Genomic DNA, 25,027 nt, shown 5'->3' on the forward strand with positions numbered 1-25,027 from the left:
TTTAATGAAAAAAATTTATGTCTTTTTACAAACTTCAAGAATAGTTGCAAATTTATTTCCTATTCCTATTCTTCATGAAAATATGAAAATATTTGTCTCAAATAAGAATATATCAAATTCAAAATAATGTAATAAGGTCATTTGATTCAAAATGATTCATCTTCATAAATTGTGACCAATTTCTTAGATTTTTTTTTAAGTATTTATTGAGAAATTTGAATTAATACGACTAATATTATAGACCTACCTAATTAGGTTATCATCCCAATTATTTTTTGGTGTATTATCTGGTTGGAAAAAATTGTTTAATTTTCACTAATTATAGTTGTTCGATGCGTATCATTCATAATGTTATTATTATGATGTTTTTCTGATATTTAATCCGAAAAATCGATAGAGTCTTTGGGGGAGTTAATTGTTCTTCTTAAGGATTTACGAGTTCGATAACCTATTGAGTAACGTTTTTAATTTATTTTATTTTTCGTGTCATTCTTTTATCGTTGTGCTCAAACGATTTGTATCATTTTTAATATATACATGGACCTTTTAAAAAAAATGGTGACCAATCATGGTATTATATCTTTGTTGTTTTAAAGTTTTTGTTTATTTTTATGTTGGGTTATTTGATTTTTTTTATTAAAATGTTTTAAAAAAATATTGTCAAAACGCTTTTAGACGAAATTGAACTCGTGACATCTTTGTCTATTAAATCGAATTTTATCACTACTACATTAGTGGAGTAAAATATTTTAAGTAATAGTCTTACTCTAACCTAAAACGTTCTTAGTGAAAATCAAATGTAAAATATTTTTGTCTCGAAATCAAAATTCTTTAACTCTTATACTACTTTAATGAATTAGTTTTTGTTTTCAAGCTTGAATGCCTTAACTTAATTAATTAGTTTAGTTTTTATCATGTACATAGAGTTTTCCAACTTTTCAATGTTGTCAACAAATTTTGATACAATTATTATTATTAATAATATACCTAGTTGACAAGAGTTTTAGTTAAGAGATAAAATGTCAAGAGTTTTGTTTTAAAAATACAAATAAATTTAATGTTTTTATTGATAAATTAAGTGATTGAAATGATTAAAAAAATAAGATAGGATAAAGAAGGTTTGTAGTAAAAACAAAACTAATAGTGTAGATGGTGCCAAAATGCCAAAATTTTGCATAAGAGATTAAAAATCTTAAGTTCCATCTCAATACAAATAAAATTTTAAGTTCAAGCATGGAATCAAATACATGATTTGCCGTGAAAGACAAAAAACAATTTCCTAGTGATATTCATTTACATTATGTTCCTTTGCATTGTTTCTCTTTTGTAAAGCACTCAAATTACATTCAACATGTTATAAACAACATAAATTTTATATTAAACAACCTCAATTATTCACATGTTCCATATTCATTCATGCACAATAGTCCAAATCTCAATCTCATACCCTTTTCTTTTTACACACATCATGACCATGCATGTTAGTTTCAACTAGTTGACATTACCTCAGGCAACACCAGCCTTTTGTGTTTGTGGATCCAAATTTGTGGAGATTGTGACGTTATTATCGGTCTCAATGTGCTTCTATGCTTTCTCACTTTCTCGTACGCCTTCCCCGTTTGTTTATTTAGGAACCCGTTGATCGCCTTCAAGTAGTTTCCCGAGTGATGGTCCCTAAGGATCGTTCCATCCGTTCCATAAGCGGTTGGATCACTTAGAGTCTCCAAAGGGTGGGGAAAGTTAAGGAAGTCTCTTAGAGCTTTCTCTGCCAAATTGCACCATTGTGTATGTTCTAAGGCATAGAGTCCACTCTCGGGAGGGAGTAAAGGATGTCGTGGAGACGACTCATCCTCCGGTTGGAGAATGAATATCTTACCCAATGGAGTGTATAGTAGCTTCTACAAAAAGAAAGAAAAACGAGTCCAAATGTGAGAACCAACCCGAACATTTCAGACAAGACTTTTTTCACTTAAGCGCTTACATTCTTGTTAAGGCAAGGGTGTGACCGAAAATTGGAGTTCAACCTCTTGAGGATATGAGCTACATAAGGTGGATAGTTGCATGTGAAAGCCCGGGGAACGATATCTCTATGCATTATCACACAATGGACACAATCCTCGTTCAAGCCTAGCTCCTTGAGGATCCTCTGGCCACCGCAGAACACAAATGGCGAGCCGAAGGTGACTACGGGTCTAAGAACATTTGGCTTGACCACACCTCTTGTCAAAAGCATCAAGTGAACAAGAAGTGATAGACTACCCCCAAGTGAATGACCGGTGAATTGAAGCTTTGCCCTCTCGCCATACCTATTCAAATGATCCATAATATCATCCATGAATTGCTCATATATTCCCTTGGCAGCTTCATATATTCCTCTATGAACAAGAACATCTCTCCCCTGAGAAATCAATCAAAGGAATTATATAACAACTACAATAGCAGTAATATGTTGTATGTTTTGGACTTTGGTTACCTCGAATTGAGTAGGCTCGAAGAAGAGATTGGCCTGCCAAGAAGCTAAAGAGTCGGACCCTTGAATGATAAAGCATCGGGTATACGTGTTTGGATCATCACATACGAACCATTCGCACGGCGAAGAATGAAGAGAACGTAAATCCTTTGCAGCTTCCTGTTTTTCTTTCTCCCCTGCAGCCACCACAACCGTCATAGTTGATGCTGCTGCAAAAGCTGCAACCTCCGATTTGTGCACCCTTGGTTCAACTTCCTCAGTCTGGTTTGTCTGGCATTGCACATAAGACGCTGCTGAAGCAGCAATATTCTCATATGCTAAGGCAGGACGGCCTAAACGCTTTTGTTCCAATTTTACTACTTTCTTTCCATCCAATTTGATTGAATCCGATGAATCTCCATTTAATTCAGATTTAGATTCTACTCCTCCTGCTGCGGCTGCTTCTGCCGCTGCTTTCTTCTCCAACGAAGATGTTACCAATCTCAGGCCATATTTCCTTTTCAAATCTGTAGCCTACAAAGCCAAAACAGAGCAATCCATTCTTAGTAAAATTGAATATTGAGAATAATTCATTTTATGTACAAAAAAGAACCTTGAGATCATGAATAACATAAGCCGAGTTACTGAGGAAGGCCAACCGTGACAAAAACCGAGCATCAGACCAAGAAACAGTCGACAACAACTTAGTAAACGAATCACTATCGATCATAACCATCTTTCCATCCTCTTCAACTAACTCATCACCATAATCAACCTCACAAGTTTTTTCAAGTTCACCATCTTCATCTTCATCTCCTTTCTCATTCTCTTTCCGTTCTATCCATTGACTCCTAATTTCCATGAGCCGTTCAATCCAATTGGCGCGTTTCGTTTCAATCACTTCTTCATCTTCTTCTTCGGTCATCCCCTGGCTTGCCTCTGGATCAGACAGAATAGATCCAAATGTATTGGGAATCATCTGGAAACTAAACATACTAGTGGAATGACTGCTCTTTAGTTTTGCTTCAGCTCGATTACTGTTTATTGAATAACAGAGATGGTTGTCTGAGTAAGACCTCTTGATTCTTCCATGACATTTGAAATCTTTGTGGGAATAAGAATACGAATAGGAACGACATAAACTACGCTGCTGCTGCTGATCGGCGGTTGAATTATTGCCGGGAGAGCTGCTGGTAATAGATAAAGAAGCACACGCCATTGATGATGTAGTTCTTAATAATTAAGGAGCTGAAAAGAAAATCAAACAGACAGATCTTATTATAACAATCTCTGGTTTAATCCTAGAAACATGAATGTTTATTGTTCCTCAAGATTTCTTGAGGACCAGCATTGGAAAGGAGGGTTTAGATCATATAAAGCAGAAACCAAATGTGACAAAAAAAATCTACATAGTTTGTAACGACAACAAGGATATACCATGTTTCAACTTCCAATATTAGATGTTGTTAACATTTAGGACTCAATATTATTATTTTTATTAGGAAGATAAATCTGATCCCATATATATATATTTTTGTAAAAAACTAAGAATGAAAGGGTAAATAGTAATATAAAAATGACTCCATTATATTATTAGGTAAAGACATTATACATACATATAAATAGATAAAGATATAAATAAAGATTGCGATAATTTCTTGGTTGAATTAGGTTGCTTAGGAAATGGCGGTGGCTTTAACATAGGAAGATAAGACGGTTTAAAAGTAAATAAATAGATTTTTTTGTCACTTACTTGAAATAAAAAATAATAATAATAATTTTAATGTGGTCTCTTTTGTGATATGTACAGATAATAACAGTTTTAGATGATTATCAGCTGAGTTATTTTGATGATTTTAAATATGTAAACAAAATTAATTTTAAACTTATCTCTAGATATTTTAGCATATAAAAGTAATAAACAATGTGCTTATTTATTGGAAAGACTGAATGTTGGTAAAAACAAATATATAAATATTATTATTATTTTTAACATGAATTCTCTTTTAAAGTATTATCTTTTAGTTAAAATTTAATTCATGATATTTAATTTCTTATAATTTTTCTTGACACTTGAACTAATTTATTAGGTTATTATTTATTCATATTCTTAATAAAACTAGCATTTAGCCGTGCATTTGCACGAGTAATAATATAAAAACCGTGAAAAAAAAATACGGAAAACATTTTTTATTTTATTTTTAACCGTTTTAAGTTTATGGGTGAGTCAACCCACAATCCGACACAAGTATTCATTTACTCAACATCACTATATATTAGTTAATTAAAAAATTGAACTTATATTAATATAAAAACGTCCCGCGTTTATCAAATTTGGTGTTGAATTTAAAATATAAAGTCTTTGTAGCCTAGTTGGTTAAAGAGTTGTACTTGTTTTGTTAGGTTGCAAATTCGAAACATACCTCTAGCATTTTTAATTTTATTTTTAACCGTTTTAAATTTAAAAACGGGTAAACCCACAATCCGACCCAAGTATCCAAATTAACCACAGCTCTCGACCCGGAAATCCGGACACTTTAAAAATTAAGCATCATTATATATATATAGATTAGTTAGTTAAAAAGTTGAACTTATATTAATATTAAAACGTCCCGCGTTTATCAAATTTGGTGTTTGAATTTAAAATATAAAGTCTTTGTAGCCTAGTTGGTTAAAGAGTTGTACTTGTTTTGTTAGGTTGCAAGTTCGAAACATACCTCTAGCATTTTTAATTTTATTTTTAATCGTTTTAAATTTAAAAACGGGTAAACCCACAATCCGACCCAAGTATCCAAATTAACCACAACTCTCGACCCGGTAATCCGGACACTTTAAAAATTAAGCATCATTATATATATATAGATTTGACTGTTATATACTAATTATTTTTATAAAGTAATTTTGAAATTTAATATATATTTTCAATTATTGGCCCAACTAAAAAAACATTATGAAACCAGGGTGTCACAAGTCAGCAAGCTACCTATAAAGACCCATGTGGGATGGAGTCATGGAAGCCATCAAATTTAACCCAAAACTAATAGTTTATTTATTTTTTTATTATTTTTTTTATAAAATGGATATTTTAATTATTCAAAAATAATTAAATTTGTAATTGTAGATCATGATACCAAAATTTATTTAGAAACACCTACTATACAATGGAAAATTTTATTAAAATTTGTTAATATGTATATAATTAAGATATATATTATATAAATTAATACTTAAATTTTTTTAATAAATTTGTAAATATTTTGTTCACTATTTGGATTTGGGTGTTTTCAAATAAAAACAAGATGTGTATAAAAAAATTGAGATGTTTTAGAATTATTATTATTATGATGAGAATTGTGTTTAGAAAAAGAATTATAATTGTTATGTTTATGAAAAAGATTAATAATCTATAAAATAATATGAATCATCAATCAAATATATAACACTATAAATCGGAATTAGAGAAAGAAATGAGATTAGATTGAGCTGCGTGACTTACATTGTCTGATCGAAGAAGAAGAATGAGTTTCACCACCGTTTCTCTCTCTATAATATGAAGAATAGAAATCTGCATCAAATTATACACAGAAAACTTCACTTTTGAGATCTAAGAGGAGCAATCGAATCGAGTGGACTTAATTGCCCTTAATTTCCTTGCTGGTATATAGGTAGGGAGGGAAGGGTAGTTTTGTCAAATCATTTATAAATATTTCTTAGCATTTTCGAATAAGGCAGGAGTTACAGAGAGAAGGCGCCAAATGGGTGATTGCATGAGGGTTTTATCAGAACCTCTTGCCACCGGCGGCCCAATTGCGGTGGTGGCGTTAAGTGGAAAGGTGGGAAAAGGAAATTGAACACTTCTTTCATTCTTCATGAAACCAAACAAAAAAAAAACATCAATTAGATTCCTGCTTCTATGTTGATGATATATGTTCTTAATTATAAATTCATCTTAAAATATTCTTCTAAAGTTATTTTAATTCATGTATTGTAAATGGTTTATGCGATTAAATGAGACGAGTTCGGTTTGAAATTATTTGAATAGCTTGAAGAAAAAACAAATATAATAATTGATAATGATTTTGAAATTAATCATTTTAATTTTTAATTTTTTTTTTATAAAAAGGCATAGACCTTGTTTCATTAGGTTATTTGGGAATTTTAACTCAAACACAATTAAATCTTCTATCTTTTTATTTAGTTCATTAAATAAAATACTAAATTATCTTTTATTTAAATATATGTTATAATTTTATTATTTATTAAAGATGAGTATTTACTATTTAGGTAATATATACAAAATCTCTAATTATATTAAATTATGTTTTTTTTTATATAAAAAATTCAGTATTTATCTATAAATAATCAAAATCAAACGAACTTTTAGAATATTGATATATATAAATAAAATAAAAAATAATATTTTAAAATAAATAATATTTTAACATTTTAATTAATGAATTGAGTAATATAATAAATGAAAATATAAGTGGAATAATGTTTGAGTTTGTTATTTAACCCTAACCAAATTAGGCCGCTTTCAATTAATAAATACTGTTTTTTTTTCAATGATAAAAATCAATAGTACAATAGTAGTGAACCAGAATTTGGACTATTAATAATAGTCCATATGTTTACATTCCTAAAATTTATAGACTATTTATCTTCAGCCTTAATAAGCCTTAATAATGATGTTTTCACATCTTTCATATTTTGATAAATCTCAATTGGATGTTCTAACATAAAATCAATTTCACGTTAACATTTATAATTCAAAATATCATTTTTATAGTCTTACTCTTTATGAGACGATATTCAAAATATATATATATAATTTAACCAAACTAGATTGAAAAACATGGAACCTTGTTTAATAATGTACTAATAGCTAGGCGTAGAAAAAAATATATACTAAAAGTAAAACAAAAAAGTAGTATATAATTGCTAGCATTATAGATTTTTTTTTTTCTCTTTTTTTCATTTTTATCTTTCATTTTACGATTTGAAAAAGGACCAACCCTATTTTAAAATAAGAGCTGGTTCGGATTTAAGTTTTATAAAATCTAGAGGGAAAAAATAATGGTTAGTGATGATTTTGAGAAGATAGTGATTATTTTTGGTAAAAAAAAATTAAAATGTATTGATATATATATAAATAAAATAAAAAATAAATAATATTTTAGTATTTTGATTAATAAGTTAAGTGATGTGATAAATAAAAGGAGAGTGATGTAATGTTTGATTTTGCCGAACAAGGCTAACAAAATAACTTGTTAGGTTAGAAAACATCTAAAACTAGTTTAAAAGAACACACTATCAAATTTATTAATACATATATAATTAAAAAAAAAAATTAAACATTATTTAATCTAAATTAATAAAAAAATATATATTAAAAACAAATTAATTTTTTGCTTTTTCTCCAGCCCAACTTCAACTCTAGGAGTTAGGGTTTTCGAATAGGGCCATGTATTATATATTATTTGTTTTTTTTAATGAGCGGACTATTAAACAAATCCATGAACCATATTGAAATTTAGGAGAGTAAGGCCCAACTTGAGTTGGCATCTTATATCCAAAGTTTATACTTTACATATCATAAATGGGTTTTTAATCTTAATATTGACGTTTATATTATGAATTGATAATTTTGATGATGCTATTATGAACCATATAATATTTATTAAAAAAAATCACTCTCTAATTATCTAATATTAATTGATCAATCATCAATCACTATCTAAAAGTCAAAAGTATAAATTGTCTAATGCCTTCTATCTTCTTATTTCTGAAAAAAAATGGAGTGATGAGCTAATTTCATGTTGGTTTGATTGACGACACATTTATCCTTCTTATTTTTTTTTTCAATCAATAATTAATTAATTAATATTGAAATATTTTTAAATTATTTTATAAAATTTAAATTTAAATTTTAAATATAAAAATATATTATAATAATTCTAACTAATTAATTTTTTTTTTTTCAAAATACCTAATAAAAGTCTTAAATGATGAAACATCAAACCAGAAGAGAATATTCATTTTGGATATTTTTTTAATACATGTTAAATTATGGGTAAGAAATGTTTGACCTTAATTGTCTTATAAATGACATGTTTTATTTTTGTAATTTCTATATATACATTTGACTATTTGTTATTTAAATGATAAATGTAATTCTAATAATGTAATTTTTTTTTTAAATTTTTTTGAATATAGTATGATACCTTATAACCATGTCCATACTTAAACTTAAATCGCTTGTTTTCAGATTAAATTGACCCCGTGATATTTTTAGTCTTTTAAGTCAACTTTTATCGGTGGACTACATTGATGGTTAAATGTTTTGTTTTTGTTATTTATTTGTTTTTTTTTTTCTGCTTTTACCTTGAGAAGAGGCCCAAGTTTTATTATTTAACAAATTTAAAAGTAGTTTTTATAATCAATCCTAGTTTTTACTTTTATACTTGATTATTTAAATTGTAAATTTTGAAACACTTTAGGTTTATTTTTATGAATATGACATTTAGCTTTCATCATAAAATATCCACGCAGAATACTTTATTATTTATAAAATAAAAATAAATTTAAAAAGTGTCTACATTCTTAGAACCCATCCCTTTCATCCACCCCTTTATTTACCTGTTAGAAAATAACAAAAAAAATCAACTTTCTGTTTGTGGAGAGACAAAATTACATTATTAAATTCTTAAAATTATCTCGCACTAGTTTGTATATAGGATGCTTGTTTGATATGATTTATTTGAAAAAAATGTTTAATAAAATAAATGTTTAATAAAAAAAATGTTATTTGAGTTTTTAATTGTTAAATTATAATAATATTTTTTTATATTTAAATTTTTATAAAAATAAAATAAGAGTTTTATTATTTTTGTTTATAAATTAAGTGAGTGAATGATTTAAAAAATAAGATGATATGGAATAATTAAAAAACTTACAAAATTTAGTTAATTTAAAATTCGAAGTTTAATATTTTTATTAGATGAGGTTGGATTTTAAATTGTGTCATAGAAGTTCAAATTATCATAATTTTAACAATTCGAGACTTTAACTCTATATTTAATTTATCAATCAAAATATCAATTTATACTTTATTTTTTATAAAATTTAAGTACAATATATTATTACATTAGCTTAAAAAATTAAAAATTAAAAAAATTAATATTTTAATTATTTAGAAAAAACCAAGCAATCAAACAAGCTCTATTATATTATTTGCTTTCGGTTTTGGACTAAAGGAAATTGGAAGTTAATTGAATATGGTCTCAAGTCTCAACCAAATCCAAAAGACTTTTTTGTAGTTTTGTTACTTTTTTATTATTATTATTATTATATTACATACGTGTAACCTTTGTTTTTCTTTTAACATGTTCTTACCTAGATTGAGATATTTTTAATTTTGTTGTTTTTGTTTTTTTAAGATTAAACCACATTATTGTCTAATTTCAACTAAAAGTGTTTTAATTGAAATCTAATTTGTCATTGAAATTATACTTGTGACATTTTAATTTTTTAAGTCGAATTATACTATAGGTTACATGTTACATGGGTGAGTTAACCTAAATAATTAGAGTTGAAACTTAGTTTAATGAAAATTATTATTAAATATATGAATATATAATTAAAGTATGTCTAAATTATTATCTTATTAAATTAATATTTAAATTAGATACTTATAAGAAAAAATATCAAATAAATTTGTATGATTATTTTTGTTAAATTTATGTAACCAAAATATTTTGAAAATCGCAACTTTATTTATAAATTTTATAATTTTATGATTTAAAAAAAGATTAACGTGTTTATTGAGATTCTTTGATAAAAAAAAAATTCAATTTCAATTTTATTTAATAAGATTTTACAAGTCTATAAATAATTTTAAATTTATAAAAAATTATAAGAAAAAAAAATGAATTTATATTTATAAATTAAATAAACACAATAGGTCTGTCAAGTTCAATTTGTGACGAGCATGTAAAGTTAGCGTTTCAAGTATGAAAACTAGAAAAGCCTCAAAAATACAATTAAATTGTGGATTTACATGTGAAAAGATAGATTTATAGGTGACGTCTAATAGTGACATTTTGTTTTTATATTTCAACTTTTTCAGTATTTATTATTTAAATAAAAAGTTCAATTATAATTAAATATTATTTTATATTATTATTATTTTTTTAAAAGTCAATCTATATTAAAAATGTAAAAAAAAATAGTTTAAACAAAACCAAAAAACATAACATGAAAGGAAAATAAAAAATAAAAAAACGATATTAAATAAATTATCAAATAAATTCTCGAGAAAAACGATTAACTCTCCGACATAATCTACTACTGATTTTTAATCTAAAAAAATGTTATAATAATATTATTATGAATGATACGCATAGACAACTACAATCATTGAAAATTTGACAATTTCTCTCAAACCAGATAATTGAGATGATAATCCACTAAAAAAATAATTGGAATGATAATCCAGGAAATTTGACGAAATAACCCTAAAGATTGCCTTATTTTCATCCGTGGTCACCGCCTAATTTTAATTACTCTGGTGACCACTTTAACTTTTTTGACAAAAATACCCCCTCCGCGAAACGCGATGGCCTTCGCGTTTCATAAAGGATTTTTTTCTATATAAATACTCAATTTTTTTCATTTTGTTATTTTCTTTCTCTCTTTTCTCTCTTCTCGCGACTGCACGACGACAAAACCCTAAACGAACACATTATACAGATCGACGACGAAAACCCGTTCTAATATCAGGTGATTGGATCGATTTATGTTCTTATTTTCATTATATTCATCTTCAAACCCTAAAGCATGAGTTTTTTTTATTATTCATCTTATTGTTCATCTTGGTTGTTCATCTTGTCGATGATAATGTTTGCAGTTGATGATGCTCTGATTCGGTTCCGTTTCAGGGAAGATTCATTTGATTCTCGCGATTGGAATTCTCGCGAAGCGCCTTCCCTTTTCGCGAAGGACCTTCCCTTTGTTTTCTGAGGAATCGAGTCGAGCAAATTTAAAGAATGGGTTACCTAAATATTTGCCTCAAATGTATCAAATGGTAAGCCTATAGAAGAATTTTACTCTAGAAACTTAGCCTCTTCCATTTTCTTTTCTTGCATCTGAAAGTTCCTGAAACTGTTTTGCTTTCTTATTTGTACTAGCGTGTGCTGCGTTCAGTTCGACAACCAAGATGAACAATAAGAAAAACCTCATGGTTTAGGGTTTGAAATATTATATATTTAAAAATATTTATTTTAACATTATATATTATATATGAATACTCTTTAAACACTTTTTTTATAAATAACTAGGGGTGAGCAAACGGGTAAACCCAACCCGTATTACCCAACCCATATTCAACCCAAATTAAATTTACCCAACCCATAATTCAACCCATATTATTTACTAATATGGGTTGGGTATGGGTTGGGTTGAGTATGGGTTGGGTAACCCAAATTATTTTATTTTTATTTTTTTATTTAACATGTATTTGACTCATTTAACACATTATTATTCGTTTAACACGTTTTCACTTTTTAATATTTTTAATACGTTTTTCACACGTTTAACACGTTTTTGACACGTTTAACACGTTTTTGACACATTTTGACACGTTGAACACGTTTTTCATGTTTTTAGCATGTTTAACACGTTTTTAACACGTTTAACACGTTTTGACACATTTTTTCACGTTTTTGACACGTTTAACACATTTTGACACATTTTTGGCACGTTTAATACATTTTAACACATTTAACACGTTTTGACACATTTAACATGTTTTTCACATTTTTGACACGTTTCACACGTTTTTCACGTTTTTGGCATGTTTTGACACGTTTAACACGTTTTCCACGTTTTTGACACGTTTTGACACGTTTTAGACACGTTTAATACGTTTTTCATATTATTGACACGTTTCACACGTTTTTCACATTTTTGGCACATTTAACACGTTTAACATGTTTTGACACGTTTAACACGTTTTGACACGTTTAACACGTTTTCCACGTTTTGAAATGTTTAACACGTTTTTGATACGTTTTTCACGTTTTCGACACGTTTAATACGTTTTCGACATGTTTAATATGTTTTTCACCCATTCAACACGTTTAACACATTTGACATGTTGGACACTATTTTCATGTTTTGACATGTTTAACACGTTTTTAACACGTTTGACACATTTTTCACGATTACGACACATTTAGACACATTTTTCATGTTTTTGGCACGTTTAACACGTTTTGACATGTTTAACATGTTTTTCACGTTTTTCACATTATTAACACGTTTAACACATTTGTAACATGTTTAACATGTTTTTACACGTTTTTCACGTTTTGGCACATTTAACACGTTTTGACACATATTGCACGTTTTTGGCACGTTTAACACGTTTTCCACGTTTTTGACACATTTTGATACGTTTAACACGTTTTTGACACGTTTAACATGTTTTTCAAATTTTTGACACGTTTAATGTCAAATGTGTCAAAAATATATTAAACGTGTCAAAAACGCCAAAAACGTGTTAAACGTGACAAAAACGTGTTAAAACTTATCAAAATGTGTTAACGTGCAAAAAATATGTTAAACATGTCAAAAATATGTTAAATGTGTAAAACGTGTTAAAATGTCAAAACGTGTTAAACGTGCCAAAAACGTGAAAAACATGTTAAACATCTTACAAACGTATTAAACATGTTACAAACATGTTAAACGTGTTAAGAATATGAAAAACGTGAAAAACATGTTAAACATATCAAAAACGTATTAAACGTACCAAAATGTGAAAAACATGTCAAATATGTCAAAAACTTGTTAAACATGCCAAAAACGTGAAAAATATATTAAATGTGAGAAACACGTGTTAAACGTGTGAAAACGTGTTAAACATATCAAAAACGTGTTATAAAGTTAAAAACGTGTTAAACGTGCCAAAAATGTGAAAATCGTATTAAACTTATCAAAAACGTGTTAACGTGTTAGTTATATTAAAAACGTGTTAAACGTGCTAAAAACGTAAAAAAATGTATTTAATTTGTCAAAAACGCGTTAAATGTATTAAACATGTCAAAAACGTGTTAAACGTGACAAAAACGTGTTATTAATATAAAAACGCGTTAAACATGTCAAAACTTGTTAAACGTGCCAAAAACGTAAAAACGTGTGAAAAACATGTTTTAAGTGTGAAAACGTGATAGAAGTATTAAAAACATGTTAAACGTGTAAAAAATGTATTAAACATATCAAAAACGTATTAAAATGTCAAAAACGTGTTAAACGTGCCAAAAACGTGAAAATCGTGTTAAACTTATCAAAAACGTGTTAAATATGTTTAAAACGTATTAAACGTGCCAAAAACGTGTTAACGAGTTAGATATGTTAAAAACGTGTTAAACATGCCAAAAACGTAAAAACTGTGTTAAACTTGTAAAAAACGCGATAAACGTATTAAACATGTCAAAAACGTGTTCAACGTGACAAAAACGTCAAAAACGTGTTAAACGTGTCAAAAACGTGAAAACGTGTCAAAAACGTGAAAACGTGTCAAAAATGTGAAAACGTGTTAAACGAATGAAAAATGTGTTAAACATGTGAAAAACGTGTTAAACGTGTGAAAAACATATTATAAGTGAAACGTGTTAAAAATATTAAAAACGTGTTAGATGTGTGGGAAACGTGTTAAACGTATGAAAAATATGTTAAACATGTCAAAAACGTGTTCGACTTAAAGTTGGAAGATTATTAGTTTATATTGGATTAATAATATAGAATTAAACTAAATTTATATAATTTGGGTAATTTGGGTAACCCTAACCTAACCCAAATTAAACTCAACCCATACTCAACCCAACCCATATTAACCAACCCAAATTAATATTTTGGGTTTGGGTTAGGGTTGGGTTTGGGTAAACCCATATTATGTTCACCCCTATAAATAACTCCTAACCGAACAAGAGGATTTATTTAAAAACTTTAGAATCTTATTTGATCAATAATTAAAAGTTTCGGGACCTATTTATATATAGTATACTGGTCCATCACTTGGGGAAATTTGACAAAATGACCTGATAATGATAGTTTTTTTTTTTTTAAAATGAAGAAGCCATTGCAAAAATGACATTTTCAATATATGTGTGACACGGATAGACCTGTAATGTTTACAAAAATAACCTTATGTTACTGAATATATTGTATTTTTGTCCCGAAAGAGTTAATTTTACAAACTTTATTTTACTTGAGTGATTTCCCAAAATATGGGTGAATTTGTCAAATTTACCCTTACACTTGGTGGACCCCTTGATAGATCTATCTTTATAACTACTCTCTAACCGTGAAAGGAGTGAACGTTATCTTCACACTAAGAGAAAGAGAGGACCAGAGATCGTGAATTGAAAGCTCTGCTTGACCGGCCGACGAATCACCGATTGATTCCTGTAGTGATTTCTGCTTCCGATGATCGAACTAAGTGGACAAATGGAAGCTCAGTACATTCTCAGGCACCACCAGCATGATCCGAAGGATAATCAATGCTCTTCTTCCCTCGTCAAGCACATCAAAGCTCCCGTCGGCATCGTAATATTCTCTTTCTCTTGCTTTTACGCGTTATTATGCATGTTTATCGATGTTAATCTCTTTCTGTAGTTCCGACACTTGAATTTGCGTTGAAGATTAGGAAGTTGTGTTAGTTTTGCTGTTATCTGATATATTTTCTTACTTTTTTGCTCGGATACGTTGGATTTCTGCAGTGGATTTTATATTTCTTGTCACTTGCTCGGATGATCATTGAATTTGCGTTGATGATTAGGAAGTTACGTTGAATTTCTGCAGTGGATTTTGTATTTCTCGTCGATCACTTGCTTGGATGATGATCATTATATCTATTTTGACCTGATCTCTTAACTCTGATCTCTTAACTCTGATCTCTTAACTCTGTTATCGGTTTGATTGAATTGTGAATTGAGATTAGCGTTTGAATCTAATTAGCCCTAACTTGGTGATGTATTGAGTGAATGAAATATTGAAATAGAAGAAACGAGTGAATTTCGGTTCCCTATTTAATGGTGGTTATGCTATATTGTAGGTTTGGTCATTGGTGAGAAGGTTTGATGAGCCACAAAAGTACAAGCCCTTCGTTAGCCGGTGTACAGTCCAAGGAGATCTGAAGATCGGAAGTTTAAGACATGTCAATGTGAAATCAGGTCTTCCAGCTACAACGAGTACTGAGATGTTATCACTTTTTGATGATAAGGAACACATCCTTGGAATCAGAATCATTGGTGGTGATCACAGACTTAAGGTCTGTTGATCTATTGATCAAATTTGATGTGGTTTTATACTTTTATGTATGTTAATTGATTGTTCGTATTCTTTTTGTGGCAGAACTATTCTTCGATCCTGACTGTGCATCCAGAAACAATTGACGGGGAGGAAGGGACTATGGTGATTGAATCATTCGTAGTTGATGTGCCTGAAGGAAACACGAAAGAGGATACTTGCTACTTTGTGAAGGCGTTTATCAACTATAACCTTGCATCTTTGTGCGCTGTGTCGGAGAGAATGGCGGGGAGGGATCGAGCTGGACTTGGCAATGTTTGAGTAATTGGATTGAATGAATATGCAGGGTCTGCTCTAAGAAGTTTTGTTTTTGGTTAGTTTTACTGCAATTTCCATTATCGCTCTCTTGTTTATGTTACTGCTGTTTCTTCTCTTATAGTTGATGTTGTTTTTGGTATACATGTGAATATGTTTGTTGTTTATGTAGATGGAATTTTCTTTGTTTTTAATTAGGTCTACTTTTTCTCTTTATATGTTGTGAATTGTGGAAAAAATGAACGAGAAGAAAGTGGAATGTGAAAATATGTAGAAATGTCAAGTTTATTTAGGTGGTTGGTTTGAAGACTATATTTATAAGATTTTTATATTGCCCATAGTAGGCTCCTTAATGGAAGAAAGTTAGGAATTCTTTCTTTTAAACCTATCATTTGAATTTTATATTAGGTTAATAATTTATGTCACTAATTTAAATATCAAACTTTAACAAACGAAATTTTTTGATAAGTTTGTTAAAATTTATATTTAAATTAATAACATTAATATTTGTTAACTATAGCTTTGTTCGGATAATGATGGTGAAATTTTTAGGAGCTAAAAATATTTTTGGTAAAATTATTTAAAGGATATTTAAAGGTATTGATATATAATAATAAAATAATAAATAATAATTTAAAATAGATGGTATTTTAATATTTTGAGTAATGAATAAAATGATGTGATTGATGAGAATGGGAGTGAAAATATATTTGAGTGAGTTTGACTTATTTAAATAACTCCAACTGAAGAAGGCCTAAAATGCCTTTAAAGATAAAAACTTATTTTTTATAAATTAAGAAAAATCTAAATTATAAAATTTAAAAGAAAATTTTAAAATTTCAATTATTCTCATAAAGAATCATAGTTTAACATTTGTCCAATAATAAAATAAAGTTCAAAAATAAAATAAAATAAATTTTTATTTTTATAACCTCTCACCAATATATATATATATATATATATATTTTCATTAACTAATTTATATCTAATTAATTTTAAAAAATAATTACAAACAAATAACACTACCACTAATAGCTATAATTATAAAAGTTCATTTATTTGAATAAATAATAATTTATTTTGAATATTTAATATAAATTTAATTTATTTATATAAAATCCTATAAATACTTGAAATAAAATTTTAATATTTAACCTCAAGTTCCTTTCAACACTATTAATATAATATAAAAGGTAATATATTGTTGATTAACTAAATTTAAATTGTTTTAGGAACATAATTAACCGGTTTCCCTTATTCAGTAAATCGGATGGGCCGAATGATCCAACTCTAATAGACATGAGGGCCCAGAATGAATTTTTAATTTAAAATGAGCGCCAATCTTTTCTTCTTCCTCTATTAATGATGAGGAATAAATAATTAAGTTCAAATTAATCATTATTTTAATTAATTATATCTGTTAAATTCCATAACTACATATCATTCATAAATTTAATAAAACATTATTACAATTAAAAAATAAAAATAAAATTCAAAACTTCCAATGTTCTCTCTTCTAACGGTCGGAATATTTTTCTTTGAATTCAGAATTCAGAAGAGCACTAGCGCAGTACTACATTGCAGTTTCTTTTCTCTCTCTTCCACTCTCTTTCTTTCTCTCTCTCTCTCTGGATCAATTTTATGGCTAGGGTTAAACATTCAGCGGCTAGGAAATCTACGCGGAAGCAGCGTCCTACTGGTACAGATTTCTCAACTCTCAATCTTCATCTCTATCAATCTTCTAATGGTAAAAAATCGCACTTATCTCTAAAATTAACGTTGTTTCAGGAGCTTCCCAAACTGCTTCGCCTGGACCGAGCACCAGCACGGTACTCTTCTTTCTCTTCTTTTTTATTTTCTACTTACATTCATTATTTGTTTTCCTTCATGGATTAAGTTTCCTTTCATTTGCTCTCTCTGTAGACACCGAGAAGAAGTCCGATAGGTATGATTGTTTGTTTGTTAGTTATATTAATTAGATTATGATGCTCATGATGATGAATTCCTTCTTCTTTTTTATATATTAGTCAGAAAAGCAGAGACAAAAGGAAAAAGGCGTCTGCGTCCTGGTGTTGGGGCTCTTAGGGAGATTCGTCAGTTACAGAAATCGACTAAACTTCTCATTCCAGTTGCTCCTTTTGTTAGAACTGTAATCTCTCAAACTCTAACTATCTCTTTGCTACAGATTTTTTCATATATTATGTGTCAATCATCAAGCCCTACTGTATAGAGTGTGTAAAGGATTGAATTAGGGGCATTTTTCTATTGAACTTTAGGGTAGAGAATTGTTGTGCTGCTCGACTAAGTGCTTGGTAAAATGCGGATTCAACTTTTTATTATGCTATTCACTTGGAAACACCAAGTGTTTTATCCTGATAAATTCACAATTCACAAATTTATTGACATTTTCTCGTCCCATACCCAAAATATGTTTCCAAATGGGGGGCCCTGATTATCGATGTTTTGATGATTTAGTATATACTCAAGTGACCACATTGGAGGCTCAACAATGTAAGAAATATTTGTCTGTTTTTGTATGTAATGGTGAACTTATCCTAAAGTTTTTCAGCATAAGAAATAATTTAGAAAAGAGTTCATCCCAATTTGATCTTCTTAGAAACCAACCTCACTTTTATATGTTTCTGAACCTTCAATGTGATACTAATTCTCGGTAATTCACACTTTGTCTATAGGGGGGTTAATGTAACAGTAGAAGGAATATATTAGTAAATAGTATATGGTTAATAATGTGGTGTTAGTTGAGGAATTAGGTTAATAATATAAAGCCTGTTATAAATTTGATTTCTCTCATTTAAAGGTGTTAGATCATTTCCTTTCCTTGTTGGTACATTACACTTTTATACCAAATAATATTGTTTCTCTGGTTTTCAAAATATATTGTCATACAAGTTTATTAAAAATGTTTTGAAATTGTCTGATTTGTAGTCAATTTATTTGTTACTTAGGTTAAAGAGATCAGCAACTTTTTTGCTCCAGATATTACTAGATGGACCGCTGAAGCCTTGTTGGCGATTCAAGAGGTAAGAATGACTCATTTCAAAATATGGCAAGTCAAGTGAACTGTTTCTAGTAAAAATGGCTGTAAAGAATACTGGGTTGGTATACATATTACCCACATAGTAGATCTTTCTTATTTAATAAAATCAGAATTGCCAATATTCATCATTCTTGCTCAGCACTTATACTGTATTCTTGTCATGAATTTTACTAAGAGTCTATTATCAATCTCATTCATTTGTCCCAATTTATTAAGTTTTGGTGCTCAAGACTAAAAAAACACTTCTATCAGACCTCACATATTGGCAATTGTTTGTTTTTTGCTTTGTCCAATAATCTGCATCATTAGTATAATTTCTGGGATTTCTAAAGCTAACAATTGGTTGTTACACACTTGGATAATAGGCATCTGAAGACTATTTGATTCGTTTGTTCGAAGAAGCAATGCTATGCGCAATCCACGGGAAGCGAGTCACTCTAAGTATGTTTTAGATCATTATTTGGTTATCCTTTTTCATTTTTCTAGATAATAAAGTTAATATTTTTTTCGGTTATGTCGCAGTGAAAAAGGACTGGGAGCTGGCAAGAAGACTTGGTGGAAAAGGGCAACCGTGGTGAACATAACCTAACCTTTATGTATGAAGCTTAATTATGATCCATATTAATCTTACAATATGTTGTCTGATATCATGACTTATCTAGTATTGATGTAGGTTTGTCAAAGTCCTGTTTTAGTTGTTACCCTAGAGAACCTAATAGAAATATATATATTTATAATTTAGTTGTATGTTTTTAGATTTATCTACAAATTCAGCTCAATTTATTGAGATTAGAAAGATTGGTTTTGTGTATGTTGCTTGTTTGGTTTAAAGAAATAGTTGACTTATTATATCATTAAGTAATGTTAAAATATTATTTAATTTTTTCTTGTAACAATGTGTCCCCTATTGGGTATGCATAAATCTTTGCTTGATTTGCAATTACAAGTTTGGACATTTAGAAGACAGCTGTTGTTATATGTGCCGACTTTAATGACCGACCCATTAGATATTCTTTTGAAGTTTTTGTTTTACTCAATATGTGTTATAAAATAAATTTAATTTAGTTTTAAGCAAATGAATATATATAAAATAAATATAACCCAACATATTAGTTAAGAAAAAGATACCCATTTCTTTAATAGACATAAATATTAAGAGATGAAAATGTTTTAAGTTCAATACTTGTTAAAAACATATTACCAAGATATATTTTATTTTAAAAATATCATCTTTTAAGATTTGAATCAAAATTATTAAGCATATTTGATCATTTTAACAATTAAAATATTTTTATCTCTATTTTTTTAATACAAAAAAAGATTAAAAGTAAATAAAAATTACATAGTATAGCCAACCCTAAATGAGATGTAATTTTATATTAAAAAACAATATGAAGAATCCCTCTTTTGGTTGACTTTTTTTTTAAACTTTAATTAAACATTATTTCAAACATTAATGAGTTTAAGTATATTGTTTGATTAAAAAAAAAATATTTGAGTTTTAATTAGTTGATTATTTATAAAATGATTTGATGGATAAAAGATGATGAGAATGAATTTTATCTTTAATTATTTAAAATTTAAATAAAAATTTTTGAATAACTTAGATAAAATTAGCTCTAAAGTATCGATAATATTTGTTATAAAAAAAATAAAAAGAATGGAAAAAATAACATCATCTAATTGATTAAGTCGTTCAAAATAAATAAGATTAAGTTATTTATTATATAAATAATTAATTACATATGATTTGAGTACATTTGATCACATCAAAACTTCATATATGAACATAAATTAGACCATTCCAACATGTATATATAACAATATTATCAACTTATAGTATAAAACTACAAGGAAAAAAAAGCTAATATATGAATGTCACACACATAATTTAACAACTTAATTTTCAATCATTTGAAAAGTAAATCTTATGGTTTTGCTTCTGCGCCCGTGACACGATGCTTGGAGACAAATCGGTTGAACAATGCTTGTGCATTGCTGATCGACTCACCCACATTCACCACCTTAGCCCTAATAGTAGCCTTCACCTTTCCTCCCATGGCTCGGCTTGGGAAGTTATCCACGCAAGTGGATGTTTCAGTCCAAGCCGAACTGATCCAACTATCGATGTTACTCATGTGCCACATGAAACCGGCCTTTCCACCTCTGTCGATTTTCTCAATCTCTCCAAGTGACATGTGAAGTTGGTACACCCCATCGCTGATCTGATTGTAACATTCCTTCACAGCTAGGTATACATCGGGACGATTGGAACTGGTTTTGTTTACTTGTTCCACGACAAATTTCATATAGGCCATGGCACTACGAGCCTTGAAAAGGCTCACTCTTAGGGCTATGTGGGCTAACTCTTGCGGGCTTTTAGGGGTCTTCTTTACATAGAGCGTAAGAGATTGAACGCATGTTATTGGGAATTGGGTGCCCTCGCATTGGGCTTCCACGTACTCCTTTGCCTTTATGGTTGTAGTCGTGGAATCGTTGAGGCCCGTGATGGGACGAGGCAATAGAACTAGAAATGTCGCGGTTATGATCAAACTCAAGAGGCTTATAGTTAATTGAGCCATGAAATTTTGACAAGTATAATTGAGATGATTAGGGAGAAATAGAGAGATTTGTTTTGTGAGATTGGGAAGAGAGGATTGGTTGGTTATATAGAGGGTGATTACTAATAAATAAATAAATTTGGACTCTCCTTATTACAATAGTGCACGTGAAATGAGCTGCTTCCTGGAAGGAATTGTGACAATAATTAATAATGCTTATTATTATGCATTATTATTACTTCTAAGGAATAAATGATGAGTTGTTCAAATATAGACTTTCAAATAACACTCAACCAAGATAAACCTTTATAGACAATAATTTAATAAATATTAATCAGTAACAAATATATTACTTATCACATAACTTATAAAGTGAAAAAATTATTACAAGATTAAGCATCTTTTATAGTCTATTCTACTACAAAAAAATTGAAAAAAAAGTAACCATTAGCATGTGTATATATATATATATAATTCACTGTTATTAGATCTATTTCGGATCCGTTTGGAATATCTTAATTAATTAAAATATTCAAAGCGAATATTGTGGATCTGGTATCCAAGAAAACCAAGAGTACTGCAATCAAATATGATTCTTCTTTATCTTGTTTTTAATTTTTTATGGTTACCTTTTGATTTGGTATTAGCATGTTCCAACAACAAAGTATTTTTTTTAATATTTTGTTAAGAAAACAAAAACAATAAAATGAAAGATGTGAAATAAGCCCCAAAAATATTAGCCAAAAATATTAGGTGGAAGGTCCGAGATAGGGAAGACTCATACTGATTAGTAAGTGAGCCGGGCTGCCCTTAGAACTTTCTTTTTTTAAACAAGTTTCCCACATTTCTTATTTGAATTTATAAATATATAAATAAACAAAATACTCTTTTAGGTCTAAATATGAGTTATTAATATAGATTTTAAAGTGAATTTTAAAGTTTTTGTTGGGCTGCCTTAGATGATATAGACATGGCTCTATTTGAATTTGAATTTTTGTTGAGTTTAATAAATAAATGTTATTAAATTTATTAATATATATATATATATATATATAATTAAAAATATTCTAAAATTTAAAATCTCGAGTTTGATTCTTATCATTTTATAATTTTAGAGTCTAATTTTAAGTAAATTCTTAAATAGTTAAACTCTTAAAAATATATATAAATTAATTTTTTTTATTTATTCAAATAAATTATTTAATATAATTAATTTTATATTTAAATATATAAATATTTAAAATTGACAAAATATAAAATACTTAATTAAATATACAATTAATTTTGTATTTAAATATATAAATATTTAAAATTGATAAAATATAAAATACTTAATTAAATATATAAATAATAATAATATATAATTAATATTTTTAAGTTAAACTCTTATTATTTCAAGTAAACTCTAAATTTTACGAATTTACAACTAACCAACGATTTTGTGTAAACTTTCGATTTTGACCACTTGCTACGTAACATCATTTCATCTAAATCGACCCCAATAAAATATAATTTTAATTAAATTAAAAAAAATGGCCTAAATCCAACTCGCTCCAAATTCAAATTATTTTTATTATTAGTTTAGTTTTAAAATTTCTAAATAATTGAAATAGTTCTTAATTCTTTAAAATGTTAGATTTTTTTTGGAATTAAAGAAGAACTAACATGACACCCACAAGCATGACTCCCGTTTAAACTCAAAGCGCTTCTAGATAAAATCGAATCTGTGACCTTTTGGTCTTTTAAGCCGACTCTTATCATTGGAGTCTAGAGTACCTTGGTGGAGTTAAATCGTTGAACTTTTTTTTTAGGGAAAACGGTTTATCGTTATTTCATTAAAAATTCCAAAATGGAAAAAATAGGTTGCAAAAACGGGATTAATCCGCGATTAATCGGAAATTGGAAAAAAAACGTCCCGTTTTTTGCTAATCGGTAACCAAAAATCGGTCAACGGTCAACTGAGTATGGTCAACAGTCAACCCGGGTAACATGTAAAAATTATATTATAAAGAATATAAATAATTTTCTCCCAATTTTATTTTCTCACTTTTGTTCTTATTATCCCCTCTCTCTTACTCAAGCCGTCGATCATTTCGTTTAGAGAGCCTGAAATTGGCGTCGCCATTGTTGATCTTCCATTCCAAATCGTGTTCTCACTTGTAAAATTTCTCTCTTAAGTCTTTTATGCCTATTTTTGACACTATTTTCTCCTTTACCGCTTTATTTTTTTAGATCATGTTAATACATCAATCGTAGATATAAAGGTTTCAGGCAGATATGTTTATAGGATCCACTATATAACGAAACATCTTCGTTGTTGCTTCTTTATGCTTGTGCAAAAGTTCACACAAAGATATCACAAGTTTGCTGTTATTCTAGGTTAATTTAACATTTTTGTATAATATATAATTCTCTATGCTATTCTACTTTGATGATTGCGCTTGAGATGCTTCTAAACAAATTTGAAGTTATTATCTACTCTATGCTGTTGAATGATGATACAATTTTGATCTACTTAAATTTGTAAGTTGTATCTCATTAGGGTGGATATACATTATAAAAGAACTTAGGGTGTGTTTGATGATGGGGAATTGAAATTGGAATTGGCATTGGAATTCTAATTCCAATTCCATGAGAATTGGCATTGAATTACAATTCAATTCCTATGTTTGAAAAAATGATAGAATTGTAATTCAATTCCAATTCCTATGTTTGGGAAAATGATAGAATTGTAATTCAATTCTAATTCCAATGTTTGTAAAATAAAATATCGGTTCAAAATGTTAACTTTTAAAATATGTTTTCACGTTTTGGCACGTTTAATACGTTTTTGACATTTTTTCACATTTTCACACGTTTTTCACGTTTTTCACACGTTTTAACACGTTTTCACATTTTTCACGTTTTTCACACGTTTTCACACGTTTTTCACGTTTTTAAACGTTTTTCACGTTTTTCACATGTTTTTCACGTTTTTCACACGTTTTTCACGTTTTCACACGTTTTTTTACACGTTTTAATACGTTTTCATGTTTTTCACACATTACAACACGTTTTTCATGTTTTCACACGTTTTTCACGTTTTTCACACATTATTCACACGTTTTCACACGTTTTTCACGTTTTTCACACATTATTCACACGTTTTCACACGTTTTTCACGTTTTCACGTTTTTCACATGTTTTAACACTTTTTTCACGTTTTTCACGTTTTTCACACGTTTTAACACGTTTTTCACGTTTTCAAACGTTTTCATGTTTTTTACACGTTTTAACACGTTTTTCACGTTCTTCACACGTTTTTCACGTTTTTCACACATATTTACACGTTTT

The 25,027-nt window shown here is 28.5% G+C and overlaps 4 protein-coding genes across 4 annotated transcripts; 2 read left to right on the forward strand and 2 right to left on the reverse strand.

Moving 5' to 3' along the window:
- Positions 1-1,346: 1,346 nt before the first annotated feature.
- On the reverse strand, positions 1,347-3,668 carry LOC124924885 (phospholipase A1 PLIP1, chloroplastic). The gene is made up of 4 exons (XM_047464870.1): positions 3,063-3,668; positions 2,474-2,983; positions 1,982-2,398; positions 1,347-1,898 (listed from the first exon to the last, which is right to left on the reverse strand). The coding sequence occupies exons 1-4, from the start codon at positions 3,666-3,668 to the stop codon at positions 1,488-1,490; spliced, it is 1,944 nt and encodes a 647-aa protein (XP_047320826.1). The 3' UTR covers positions 1,347-1,487.
- Positions 3,669-14,828: 11,160 nt separating this feature from the next.
- LOC124926125 (abscisic acid receptor PYL9-like) lies at positions 14,829-16,291 on the forward strand. The gene is made up of 3 exons (XM_047466298.1): positions 14,829-15,058; positions 15,567-15,782; positions 15,866-16,291. The coding sequence occupies exons 1-3, from the start codon at positions 14,939-14,941 to the stop codon at positions 16,079-16,081; spliced, it is 552 nt and encodes a 183-aa protein (XP_047322254.1). The 5' UTR covers positions 14,829-14,938; the 3' UTR covers positions 16,082-16,291.
- Positions 16,292-17,630: 1,339 nt separating this feature from the next.
- Positions 17,631-20,004, forward strand: LOC124927764 (histone H3-like centromeric protein HTR12). Its single transcript, XM_047468234.1, has 7 exons — positions 17,631-17,774; positions 17,864-17,904; positions 17,999-18,020; positions 18,103-18,224; positions 19,042-19,116; positions 19,499-19,574; positions 19,656-20,004. The coding sequence occupies exons 1-7, from the start codon at positions 17,717-17,719 to the stop codon at positions 19,709-19,711; spliced, it is 450 nt and encodes a 149-aa protein (XP_047324190.1). The 5' UTR covers positions 17,631-17,716; the 3' UTR covers positions 19,712-20,004.
- A 1,057-nt stretch (positions 20,005-21,061) lies between these two features.
- LOC124924887 (21 kDa protein-like) lies at positions 21,062-21,715 on the reverse strand. Its single transcript, XM_047464871.1, has one exon. It carries the CDS (start codon positions 21,713-21,715, stop codon positions 21,062-21,064), a length of 654 nt encoding a protein of 217 aa, XP_047320827.1.
- Positions 21,716-25,027: the final 3,312 nt, after the last annotated feature.

The sequence above is a fragment of the Impatiens glandulifera genome, chromosome 2 (genome assembly GCF_907164915.1).
Source record: "Impatiens glandulifera chromosome 2, dImpGla2.1, whole genome shotgun sequence".
In the NCBI taxonomy this organism is placed as follows: domain Eukaryota; kingdom Viridiplantae; phylum Streptophyta; class Magnoliopsida; order Ericales; family Balsaminaceae; genus Impatiens; species Impatiens glandulifera.